At 39.6% G+C, this 11,881-nt stretch overlaps 2 protein-coding genes across 3 annotated transcripts in view; one reads left to right on the top strand and one right to left on the bottom strand.

Annotated features, from left to right (window-relative positions):
- Positions 1 to 7,354, bottom strand: part of CFAP43 (cilia and flagella associated protein 43) — a 90,364-nt gene extending 83,010 nt beyond the window's left edge. Inside the window, exons 1-3 of the mRNA XM_014549480.1 lie at positions 7,180 to 7,354; positions 5,044 to 5,297; positions 1,261 to 1,357 (exon numbers count right to left, since the gene is read on the bottom strand). Coding sequence (XP_014404966.1) covers positions 1,261 to 1,357; positions 5,044 to 5,297; positions 7,180 to 7,241 — 413 coding nt within the window. The 5' untranslated portion in view covers positions 7,242 to 7,354. The remainder of the gene's footprint in view (positions 1 to 1,260; positions 1,358 to 5,043; positions 5,298 to 7,179) is intronic.
- A 3,848-nt stretch (positions 7,355 to 11,202) lies between these two features.
- Positions 11,203 to 11,881, top strand: part of LOC102252245 (glutathione S-transferase omega-2) — a 28,565-nt gene continuing 27,886 nt past the window's right edge. Inside the window, exons 1-2 of one of the 2 annotated variants that reach the window (XR_001364448.1) lie at positions 11,203 to 11,305; positions 11,652 to 11,837. Coding sequence is in view for 1 of the 2 variants with exons in the window: in XM_014549474.1 (XP_014404960.1) it covers positions 11,393 to 11,837 (445 nt within the window). In the remaining variant the exon portion in view is untranslated. Of the gene's footprint in view, positions 11,306 to 11,325; positions 11,838 to 11,881 lie in introns of those variants that run through there. The other variant, XM_014549474.1, reaches the window with a different exon arrangement.

Here is an 11,881-nt window from a genome sequence, read left to right as displayed (position 1 = left end):
ATGGGGTAAGAGTATGTGTGGCAAGGGCCAATAAGGAAGAATCTGAGGGGCACAAAGAAACTTTTGGGGGTGATGGATATATTTATTATCTTGATTATGGTGACGGTTTCATGGGTTTATTCATAAATAAAAACTTATCAAATTGTACATCTGTATATATACTTTATTATAAGTCAATTGTACCTCAATAAAGCTTTTTTTTTAAAAAAAACAACAACAACTCTGCATAAACTAAATGTGGCTCACTGAACCTAGATTATTATATCTATATTATAAAAGGCCAGTGGCCGTAACACAGTAATGCCATAACGACCAAACGACCGGTCACCAGGAGGGGCATTGATGGGTTCTACGGCGCGGCGGGTCTGGGGTCCCGCGGCAGCGCGGTGGGTCTGAGTCTAGCGTGATTTCACGAACTGGGCCTCTAGTTTTTATATAAGAAATACTAATATGTAAGGAGCATCCTTAATCATTCCTGGAACATTTTGCCCTTCCCCTCAATAAGACTCCCCTGAAGGAGTTTGTATTAAGGATGGAAGAGTGCCTGCAGTTTTTAATCTGGCCACATGGAACGACCCAGCAAAGACCACAGATATATCTTATCCACAGGTAGTCCTGTACAGCAAAACAACTACTTCAAACTGAGCTCTAATACAGAGACCATCTTAGTAAGTTCAACATTAGTGGGAAGCAGGCTATTTATTTGTAGAAAAGATAAAAGTTTATGTATTTATAAATGTATTCTTTATTTGACAAAGGCAGTATTTTAACACATTAATAAAAAGAGAACTAGGATAATTAATTTAACTCTCATTTAGCTTTTTTAAATATGTATTTTATTGATTTTTTTACAGAGAAGAAGGGAGAGGGATAGAGAGTTATAAACATCGATGAGAGAGAAACATCGATCAGCTGCCTCTTGCACACCCACTCCTGGGGATGTGCCCCCAACCAAGGTACATGCCCTTGACCGGAATCGAACCCGGGACCCTTCAGTCCGCAAGTCGATGCTCTATCCACTCTCAGTTAGCTTTTGCCCTACCAAATTTCATGCCTAAAAGTAGTAACTAAAATTAAACGTCATGATTAGGATTTTTACTTCTTCTGTTTATCGTTGTTTCAGATTTTTCATGTATCTGTCCTTTGATAAAATCCAGAAAGATTTTTATAAATAACCTAATGTAAAAGTATTCTGTAAATTCCTTTAACTAGTCAAATGTAACTCAAATGAAAGGAATTTGGCAGGATGCTGGAACTTACCACAGAGCCAATTCAAATTCTGGGAGAGAGGAGTAACTAGCCAGGTAGGTGCCACAATAACTGAATGAAAGTAGAGTATAGTCCAGAAGAACATTGCCTAAAATATAAAAACATTATAGGGACTTAATTATCATATTCTGAGATTAACTATAGTCTATAGTTTATTTCCCTTTTCTAATAAATTTCACATATTTCAAACACATTTAGCTTTTGGAATAAGAGATCTCTTGGCTGATTTGTAACATAATGAACAGAAAGTTAAGAGTCAAGTTAAGATCCATTTTTTAAAAAAACATTAGCATAAATTAAGACTATTAGTTCACTATCTCTAGACTTTAGAAGTTATTCAAGCAACTTTAAATACTTCAGGGAGGTGTAATAATTCTAGCTTACTTTTATATCTCCATACCTTGGGCCATATCCTTAGCTTAATATTGTCCAGTTCTTAGAACTACTATATAGACATTTCCTCATATAACTAAAATTAATTATATATTTTCTTTACATTTATTTTAAACTTTTAAAGATGCATGTTGTTGTTTTTTTAAAGAAATACCACTCGCCCCACCCCCCCAAAAAGCATGAACAAATATCCTTTGTAATTCTACTACCAAATTTGGTATATTTCTTTTTGGTATTTTCTTCTGTGTTTACTTGTAAAAATCCAGATTTTTCTTTAAATATAACTTTCCTTCTTATAGCTATAATAATGGGCTAAATATTATACATAATAATTCATTTTTTAAATTATGGTATATAATGTCACTCCTATTGGCTTATTGTTGTTTACCTTACATTGAGCTTTTTATAATTAGTAATTCTTTAAACATGTGAATTTTAATGTTCACATTAACCAGCCTTTTGCTATGACAGCACTCTTAACTCCTTTGCCCACAAATTTTTCACCATATTTCTGATTATTTCCTTAATAGTGAATTCTACTTCTTGAAGTGGGTTTAACTGAATCAGATATATTTTTATTTCCCAGAAGATTATATCCATTTATATTCCTACCTTCAACTGAAAGAGTGCTACCAATTTCACTGCACTCTGTCTAGCAGTTATCAGATTTTTTTTAAAAAAGTGACCTTGATAAGCAGAAAAATCTCATCTTGAGATGGACATTTTTTAATGTTTTTGTTCATTTATAGTTTCGTGGTGTAGGCAAATTCCTTTTCCATTATTCTAATGGAATATTTGTCTTTTTTTCTTATTGTTTCCTAATGCTCTGAAAATATTTGATCATATTTATTCCTAATATTTCCCTCTGTTTATTATTTGTCTTTTGACTTTCCATGGTATTTTATATGTTCCTAAGTTTTAAATTTGTATGTAATATGTCAATCTTTCTATTTTTCCTTTGTGTGAAATGTTTCTCACCCTGAAATCATTTCAATTTTCTACCATATTTTCTTCTACTTTTCAATGGGTTTGTTTTTATTGAACTCTTATTTTCATCTGATATATATTTTGATGTACAATATAATGAGTACCTAACTTGATACTTCTGTTTAAGTAGTTCTTAAAAAATAACTACTTCCTTAATTCTATTGTTGGATAATCCATACCATTTATTTTTTGTGTATGTGGGAGTGTCTTTCATCATATGCTTAGCTTTATATATTCTAGAATCTGTGCCCAGACTTCAACTCTTTCACTGATCTAGTGATCTCTGCACCAATATCACATCCTTAATTACTGTAGCGCCATAATGATTAAGAGCCCTCTGCCTTCCCATTGTTCTCTTTTAAATTATTTCCATTCTGTACTTTTTATTCTTCCAGATGAACTTAGGAACCATTTCATTTAAGTATTCCTGTCTCTTGAAAACATAGGATTAACCTATGAATTACTTTCTGTGAAAATACCAGAAATATCTGTATAATAACCAGGCTTTCCACCCAGAAATGTCTCCATATACTTAAATATTTTAAATCAGTGATTTTTGTAGCTTTCTGTGCTGAGGTCAATCACATTTCTTCTTTGAGTTATTCCTAAGTATTTACATCTTCTAATTGCATGGATGTTTATTTTGAAACCAGCATCTTGTTGAGCACTCCTTTATTGCTCTCATTACCTCCTTTCCCATAGCTATAATTTTTCTGTTTTGTGTTTTGTTGCATTGGCTAGAGCTTCCAGGGTGTTTTAGGCCCTGGCCGGGTAGTCAGTTGGTTAGAGCATCACGTGGATATGTGAAGGTTGTGAATTTGATCTCCATTCAGGACACATACAAGAAGCAAGCAATGAATAAGTGGAACAACAAATTGATGTCTCAATGTGTGTGTGTGTGTGTGTGTGTGTGTGTCTCCCTCTCTCTCTCTCAAATAAAAAAAAGTCGTTTTAATCTGTGGGAACACAAATAAAATGTTAAATTATAATGAAGTTCCCTGGTTTGACTCAACACTTATTTGACCCAAAAGGCTGCAGATCTAAGACCAGCCTTAAGCTCTCCTGAGATTTCTGTCCATGATGTGCTAAATGAAAGACTTGTGAAGATGGGCTCTAATAGATGTGCAGCAGTCTGGTCTGGGTCAGCTATTTCTAAGAATGAGTGAATAATAATTTAAACGGTCCTAGCTGATGTGCTAAGTGGTTAGAGCACACCAAAGGGTGGCGGGTTCAATTCCTGGTCAAGGGCACATACCTGGGTACCTGGGTTGTAGGGTTGATTCCTGGCCTGGAGGCAACCAATAGATGTGACTCTCACATTGATGTTTCTCTCTCTCTCCCCTTCCCTTCCTCCCTTCCACTCTCTCTAAAATTCAATGTAAAACATATCCTCAGGTGAGGATTAACAACAACAAGTAATAATAATGATGATAATAATAATAATTTAAATGGTAGATAACATTGGTTGATATATATATATATATATATATGACACATGTCATATATTATATAATGACATATTATATACATATATATGTAATTTCATTTATTATCACCACAGTCTTAATAATACTACCCTTATCCCCATTTCACAGAAAAGAAAGTTGAGGCTCAGAGACTTATCTTTAATACACCAATTCACCTGGATTTTCAATAAACTACCAGAAAAGAAAAAAAAAATTGTTCTGAAAAAGGTTTTTTCAAAATGCATTTAGTGGTGTAAATGAGTCTTTTAGCTCAGTGCTTCTCAAGCATAATGTGCATATGAATCACCTGGGGAATGTTGTTAAAATGCAGATTCTAATTCAGTAAGTCTGGGATGGGAGCAGTTTCTGCATTTATGACAAGTACCCTAGGTGATGACAATGTTGAAGGTAAGCAGACCACACTGTGAGTAGCAAGGCTCTAGCCCAGTGGTTCTCAACCTTCCTAATGCTGCGACCCTTTAATACAGTTCCTCATGTTGTGGTGACCCCCAACCATAAGATTATTTTCGTTGCTACTTCATAACTGTAATTTTGCTACTGTTATGAATCGTAATGTAAATATCTGATATGCAGGATGTATTTTCATTGTTACAAATTGAACATAATTAAAGCATAGTGATTAATCACAAAAACAATATGTAATTATATATGTGTTTTCAGGTGGTCTTAGGCGACCCCTGTGAAAGGGTCGTTCGACCCCCAAAGGGGTCGCGACCCACAGCTTGAGAACCGATGCCCTAGCCCAATTAATTAAATCCTTTGTGATCAGCCTCATTCCTTCTTTAAAAATGTGTATTACAAAAAAAAAAAAGACTTCCAAAACATTCTTCACTTATCTGAACTAGGTTTGGTTACATCTTATGACAAAATCCTTCAGTTATGGCAGAGGGAGGGTCTTGCGGGATACCTTTTAATTTGGTCCTTCTGGTCAATCCAGGAAAGTTGTATATGTAGATGAGAGGTTTTAGCTTCCGGTCAGAAAAAGCCACAACTTCATAAGGAATGTTAGTTGCCACGACGCCCACAATTCCATTCATACACTGGAGTACAGTTTTTTTCTTGGTTTCGATATTAATAAATATTACGAAATTGCCACTGGAGTAGCAAATGGTGCTGTCGTTGACAAAATGAACATTCTGCTTAGGGAATCCTTGCACCCATCTTTAGGGAAGAGATATATCACCATCAATATAACACATTCCAAACACTTTCTGTTTTTGACAAAGCAAACAAAAGGTCATCAAAATCTTTGAAACACATCTACACTATTTTCACCCCCTTTCTGCCTAAAACAATATCTAATATGAAAGAACACTTATGCCGTCGTGAGGCCAGTTTGAGTCCAAGTGGGAGAGAAATTTAAATGTAGACTAAAAGTTCCACGGGTTTCAAGAGCCTTCTTCAGAGAACTTTTTCAGTGAAGCAAATCCTTTGATCAAACCTGAGGAAGTCTCAGAAGGATTTCTGGGGCCTTGTATAGTTGGAAAAAAAAAAAAGTGAAAACAACGAGAAAGAGAAAAACACACACACACCCTTGATTCTAATAGAAAACAGGTTGTATCCTGGGCCTTGTATAATTAGCTTTGATTTTAAAAATAATCTTTAAAAAAACAACATTGAATAGGGCAGCCTGCTTTGTGATTGTGAGTGGAGTAGGAAACGTTTTTCTTTACAAAGGTGAAGCATGTGTAGCCATATCATAGGTCTAAAAATACAGATATAGAAAATAAAGGAATTAAGCCAACATGAATGAAAGGTTAGAACACAAAAGGAGCATACTTTTAAAGGAAGGAATGTGTGGTGGGTATATGCTAGAAAGTAAGGAGAGTCTGAGATGAGGGGAGATTCCAGTATTATTTAAATATTAAGGATATGCTTAAAGATAGATGGTGGAGGGGGTAAGAGGAGGACACTAGGTTGGTAAGAAACTTCAAGAGATTGGAGAGAAGAGCCAGGACCAGGGGAGGATGCTGTGTGGAACAGACTGCAAGTAACACTCCAGAATAGTGATTTTTAACTATTGTGCCACAGTGGAAACATGCAATACCTTGGTGAATACACAATACAGTGTATAGATGATGTGATGTGAATTTGCCTAAAACCTGCTTAATTTTAACCAGTGTCACCCCAATAAATTCGAGAAAACAAAAACCATGCGATCAATACCTGATTGTTTAGTCAGGACACTGACCTCTTTTCCCTTAGATTGTCAAATTAAAAAAAAAAAGACAACAGCCAACACAATAGCTGTCCGGTGTGAGTGAATCAAAATGAAACCTTTGTTTTTTTGTCAAATCAGCAAAAGATATATTTTTTTGGTGTGTCACAGAATTTTAGTAATTAGTTTATATCCCACAAGATGATAAAGGTTGAAAATCGCTGCTCTAGAATGTGGAAGGAAAGAAATACCACTTTTATCTGTGCGGTGCTTTATGTTTTTCAAACAGTGGTTCTCAACCTTCTGGCCCTTTAAATACAGTTCCTCATGTTGTGACCCAACCATAAAATTATTTTCGTTGCTACTTCATAACTGTAATGTTGCTACTGTTATGAATCGTCATGTAAGTATCTGATATGCAGGATGGTCTTAGGCGACCCCTGTGAAAGGGTTGTTTGACCGCCAAAGGGGTCGCGACCCACAGGTTGAGAACCGCTGGTAGGAGTTCGGAGGAAGAGATGAACGGCCCTAAATTTGGGGGGAAATCACCAAAGACTACAAGGATAAAATGGGTGCTGTCATTGGGATGGGGAGGTATTTGCGAAAAGTCTGGAGAAAAAGGACCACTGAAGGCCATACTGAGCCAGGAAGGGGGTGGGGCGGGGAAAGATAGATGGACGTGTGGCCATTGAATACGGGATGGGGAGAAGAGGTCACCCAGGGAGGGGGTCTGCTGGAAGGTGTTGGGGTTTCAAGAGAAGAGGTCAAAGTTTCCGGGACAGCGGGTCTAAAAGAATGGGAGGAAGAAGAGCGCAGGGAAGGGATGTAAGTCAGAGCAAGAGTTTCCGCGAGACCGAAGTCAGTCGCCTGACGGCGATGCCGCACCTCACGGACAGGGCCGCGCCGCTGGCGCCGGAGATGGAGCCCTCCTCTCGGCGTTGCGCCATGGACCGTGTTTCTCAAAGCCAGGCTCGGGGCAGCAAACGCTGGACCCCGGCTCTGGTCTGCAACGGTTGCCCCGCGGCTCCTGGCTGCCCCGCCGGCGCAGCCTCCGCTGTTTGCATCGTCGCCAGGAGACCGTAACCCCTGCGCCCATTGGCTCTGCCCCTTCGGCCTTCTCCTTCTAGAGCCGATCGCATTGGTGAAAGCTCTGCAGTGTATCAGCCAGTAGGCGGACGGCAAGCTGAGCGAGGGGCGGGACTCTCGGAGTGAGTGCCGGAGTGGCCCCACCCAGCCAGGACAAATAATTACAATATTAATAAATATCAATAGCAGAAATTAATATTGAGTGCTGGCCGAGCCAGACGGTCCGAGCGCCATGCAGGCATTATTGCATTTAATCCTCAAGCCCCCCATCATCCCCATTTTACAGATAAGGAAAGTGAGGATAAGAAAAGTAACTTGCCCGAGGCTACAAAACGGAGTGGGTTTTAAAGCAAGGTCTAGTCTAAATCTAGAGCTCCAAGCCTTTCATTGCTATGTGACACCTTCAGATGTACCCTCCGCTACTTAAAATTGGCAGAGAGCTTCTGAAAACAATCTGATCAAAAGGCCTGCAGCTTGTCCTTGATTCTTCCCTTCCCTTTCAAATCCCTCCAAGCCAGCGGTTCTCAACCTGTGGGTCGCGACCCCTTTGGGGGGGTCGAACGACCCTTTCACAGGGTCGCCTAAGACCATCGGAAAACACATATATAATTACATATTGTTTTTTGTGATTAATCACTATGCTTTAATTATGTTCAATTTGTAACAATGAAATTGGGGGTCACCACAACATGAGGAACTGTATTAAAGGGTCGCGGCATTAGGAAGGTTGAGAACCACTGCTCCAAGCCGTCTTTCCGGTTCTTTCTCCTTCCCCCACCCTCCAGTTTTCTCCTTTACCCTACCCCTCCTTCTTTAAGTCCGTCCTTCCTGTCTTGCCACCATCTCTCCAACATTTTCATTCATATAGATGCTTAGCAGATGTGCAATTTGCATTCACCAGTGAAATTACCTCCTCTATGCTGTTTTACCACATTTTCATATCTTGAACATGTTTCTGCATCAGTATATATAGATCTACTTCATCCCTTTTAACAGTAGTTAGGGTTTTTGTTGTTCTTTTAGAAATCTGTTCCATAAATCACTCCCCCCCACCCCTTCATATAGTATATAGTAAAAACTTAGATTCTACAGGAAGGTTTTCAAATGACATTTTTTCTCACCTCATTCTTTCCTACCTGAATACCATTGTCTTGAGGCCCCTTGCAGTTTAAGAAATGTAATGGAATTAATATCAGGGAAACACTCCCCCATGCCATGCCCCCTCCTACCTTTTTCTTCCTCTTTCTTCCCCCAGAGGTAAGAACTTTCCTGAATTCTGTTTATTGCTTCTTGCTTTTTAACTCTACCACATACCATATGTATGTGCCATAACCAATATGCTGTTTCATTTTGCATGTTTTTAAAGTTAATATATGTAGTCATATATATTGTTTTTATTACTCAATCTTATGTTTTGGAGATACATTTATTTTGATAGCTGTAGCTATAGTTTATTAGTTTTCATTGCTGGATAGTTGTTCATATGAATACCACAATTTATTTATCCGTTCTACTCTTCAATGCACTTTTAATATTCACCTATATATTTTTTGCTATTCAAGTTCCTTTCTTTATGGACTATTTATTCCTGTATAGCTTCTTATTGTGAGGATTATAATAGTTTTTTTTTCCATTTGATCTCACTCTGGGCCCCATAATACTTTCACTCAATCATTCAGCTGGTATCTTCCCATGGAATCTCTTTTATGAAAGCTATTTCTCCCTACTATGGACTGTCATGGAATGTTAATTTTTAAAGTAACGTTCGTATTCACAAGATAAGTGCCCCTAATTTTTAAAAAGATATTTTAAATATAATTAATTAAAATAATAACAGTGAAACACTTCATGTGACTTTCAACATTCCTAACTTACTCTATAAAATACTTTATACATATAAATTTATTATATACTAGAGGCCCGATGCACGAAATTCGTGCAAGAGGCTTGGCCCTCACAGCCCCAGCTTCATCTGGAAGGTCTTCTGGAAGGTCATCTGGAAGGTCGTCTGGACAGCCATTTTACTGTTCGGCTGTTCGGTCGATTTGTATATTATGCTTTTATTATTATAGATTAAAGAGTATAAAATTATTCAAGTAACATTCCTGAAAAGTCAAAGAATGTTGTATTAAGTGGGTGTATATTGTCAGGAAAGACAGATAGTACTTAGAAGGTAGAAAACTATTTCTTATCACTAGGACCTCTAACTCTTTTTTAAAAAATATATTTTTATTGATTTCAGAGAGGAAGGGAGAGGGAGAGAGAGATAGAAACATCAATGATGACAGAATCATTAATCAGCTGCCTCCTGCAGGCCTCCTGGATGCCCCCTACTGGGGATCAAGCTTACAACCTGGGCATGTGCCCTGACCAGAAATCAAACTGTGACCTCCTGGTTCATAGGCCCATGTTCATCCACTGAGCCACACTGGCCAGCATGACCTTTAACTCTTAATCTTTAACCAGCAGAATCAGTTGAGATTAGCCCACTCAGGTTAATTATTGACAATTATAGCTGCAAAAAATGTGAAATACTATGTTTTTCCCTGTGGCTAACATCCATGTGTATCCAGATGTTCACATATCATGCACATGACCACCAAGGGCTTGGAGATGATTCTCTATAATGCAGAGTGGTGCTAACAGTACAGTTGTTTCCTGGGATGTATATTTTCTTTTCAATTTATTTCTTTGAGGAATTAACTTTTTACTTTATTGATGAATTGGATGTTTCAAACCATTAAAATAAAACATTACACTGTTCATACTAATTAGGGGACAGACCATGCCAAGTAAAAGTTCTCAAGATATATACCTTGACCTGAAATTTTTAGTTTGGCCAATCAGAGGTGTTGCCTGGCCAAGTTTAAATTTACAGGGTTAATTTGCACGATGCATCAATATGCTAAGAGACCTTCTAAAAAGTTACTTTTCTGAGAAAAAGTTAAGCCAGATCCATGCTTTAGCAAAAATGTGGTCAACTTGTTTTCACTGAGTATCAGCAATAATAACAAGCATTTATTTATTTAACACTTATTCTGTGCCAAGAACTGCTTAAAGTGCTTTCTAATATCCACTAATTTAATCATTCTTCAACTTCTACAAAGGAGCTATTAGGGTTTTGCCACGTTATTTTACAGGTGAGGGAAGTGAAACACAGAGGGACGGCTCATATCTCAAAAAACTCGTTAGTTGGGACACTCGTAAGTCAAGGCCCCACTGTAAATAGCACAGGAGTCACCAGCTCTCAAATCTAGGCAGACAAGTCAGACATTGACTACCCTTTTCCATGTGTCCTCGACTCGAATCCCTTTTTTGAGCAGACCAGTGGGACTAAATTTACTCTGCCTACCTGCATGACTCCAAGCCCTACTAGAGCTTCAAAATCCAAATATTTAATAGATTTTTTGAAAACAGCACCATTGGAGGTCAGTAAGATCTAGATTTGGACTGTTTCTTTTGGGTTAAAATTAAAAGGATGTGTCCTGCCCTAACTGGTTTGGCTCAGTGGATAGAGCCTGTGGACTGAAGGGTCCCAGGTTCAATTCCGGTCAAGGGCATGTACCTTGGTTGCGGGCACATCCCCAGCAGGGAGTGTGCAGGAGGCAGCTAAATTGATGTTTCTCTCTCATCAATGTTTCTAACTCTCTATCCCTCTCCCTTTCTCTCTGTAAAAAAATCAATAAAATATATTTTTAAAATAATAAAAAATAATAAAAGGATGTGTCCTGTAGTTACAGGCGGGACAGGGGCCATCCCAGGAGTCGTAGGAAGCTGGTGCTGACAGGAAAAGGCAAAGGCTGTCCAGGTGGCTGGGCGACTTGTCACTGTGCCATGGACTGGAACCTTTGGTGAGCGAGCACTGGGCCCGGGCCACAGGCCCTGAAGCTGGGAAGCCTTGGAGCAGAGGGGGAGCAATGACCAGGTCCGTGCCATGGAATATGGGAGGTCGGGTCAGGTGTGGACCCGGGTGGAGGGCAGACCACAGACCACCTTCGGCCAGGGTCAAGGAATGACTCTGAGGGTGTGTGTGTGTGTGTGTGTGTGTGTGTGTGTGTGTGTGTGTGTAACTCAACATGGGCGCATCCCTTCCCTAGGCCAACACAGTACGGTTAGGCACAACCTCGGGGTGCAGGGTTTTAAGCACGATCCCCACAAAACCCGGAAGGCCGGCCCTGGGTGGGGCGCCGTGGGTGGGCGTCTGGGCGGCGAGTCCCCTGCAGAGGGTGGGAAAGAGCCCAGCGCGCTCGCTGCGCCCGGCTTCGCTCCAGGCGCCCCGGAAACGCCGCGCCGGCGGAGCTGGCAGCCCGCCCCCAGTTCGCACTTAGCGGAGAGGGGAAGGGAGAAAAGGAGGAGGGAGCGGCCTCTACTTCCTGAATCGCCTGCAGATCCAAGTCGCGAGCTCAGTCTACGCTGCGCCACGATGTCCGGAGGGTCAGCCAAGAGCCTGGAGAAGGGTGAGGCCTGGCCGCCGCGAGAGGCGGTGATCTTGGCGGCCCCC

The sequence above is a fragment of the Myotis brandtii genome, unplaced genomic scaffold, assembly GCF_000412655.1.
Source record: "Myotis brandtii unplaced genomic scaffold, ASM41265v1 scaffold550, whole genome shotgun sequence".
NCBI lineage: Eukaryota > Metazoa > Chordata > Mammalia > Chiroptera > Vespertilionidae > Myotis > Myotis brandtii.
Note: the sequence above shows the minus strand (reverse complement) of the source record. Positions and strands in the feature narration are given on the sequence as shown.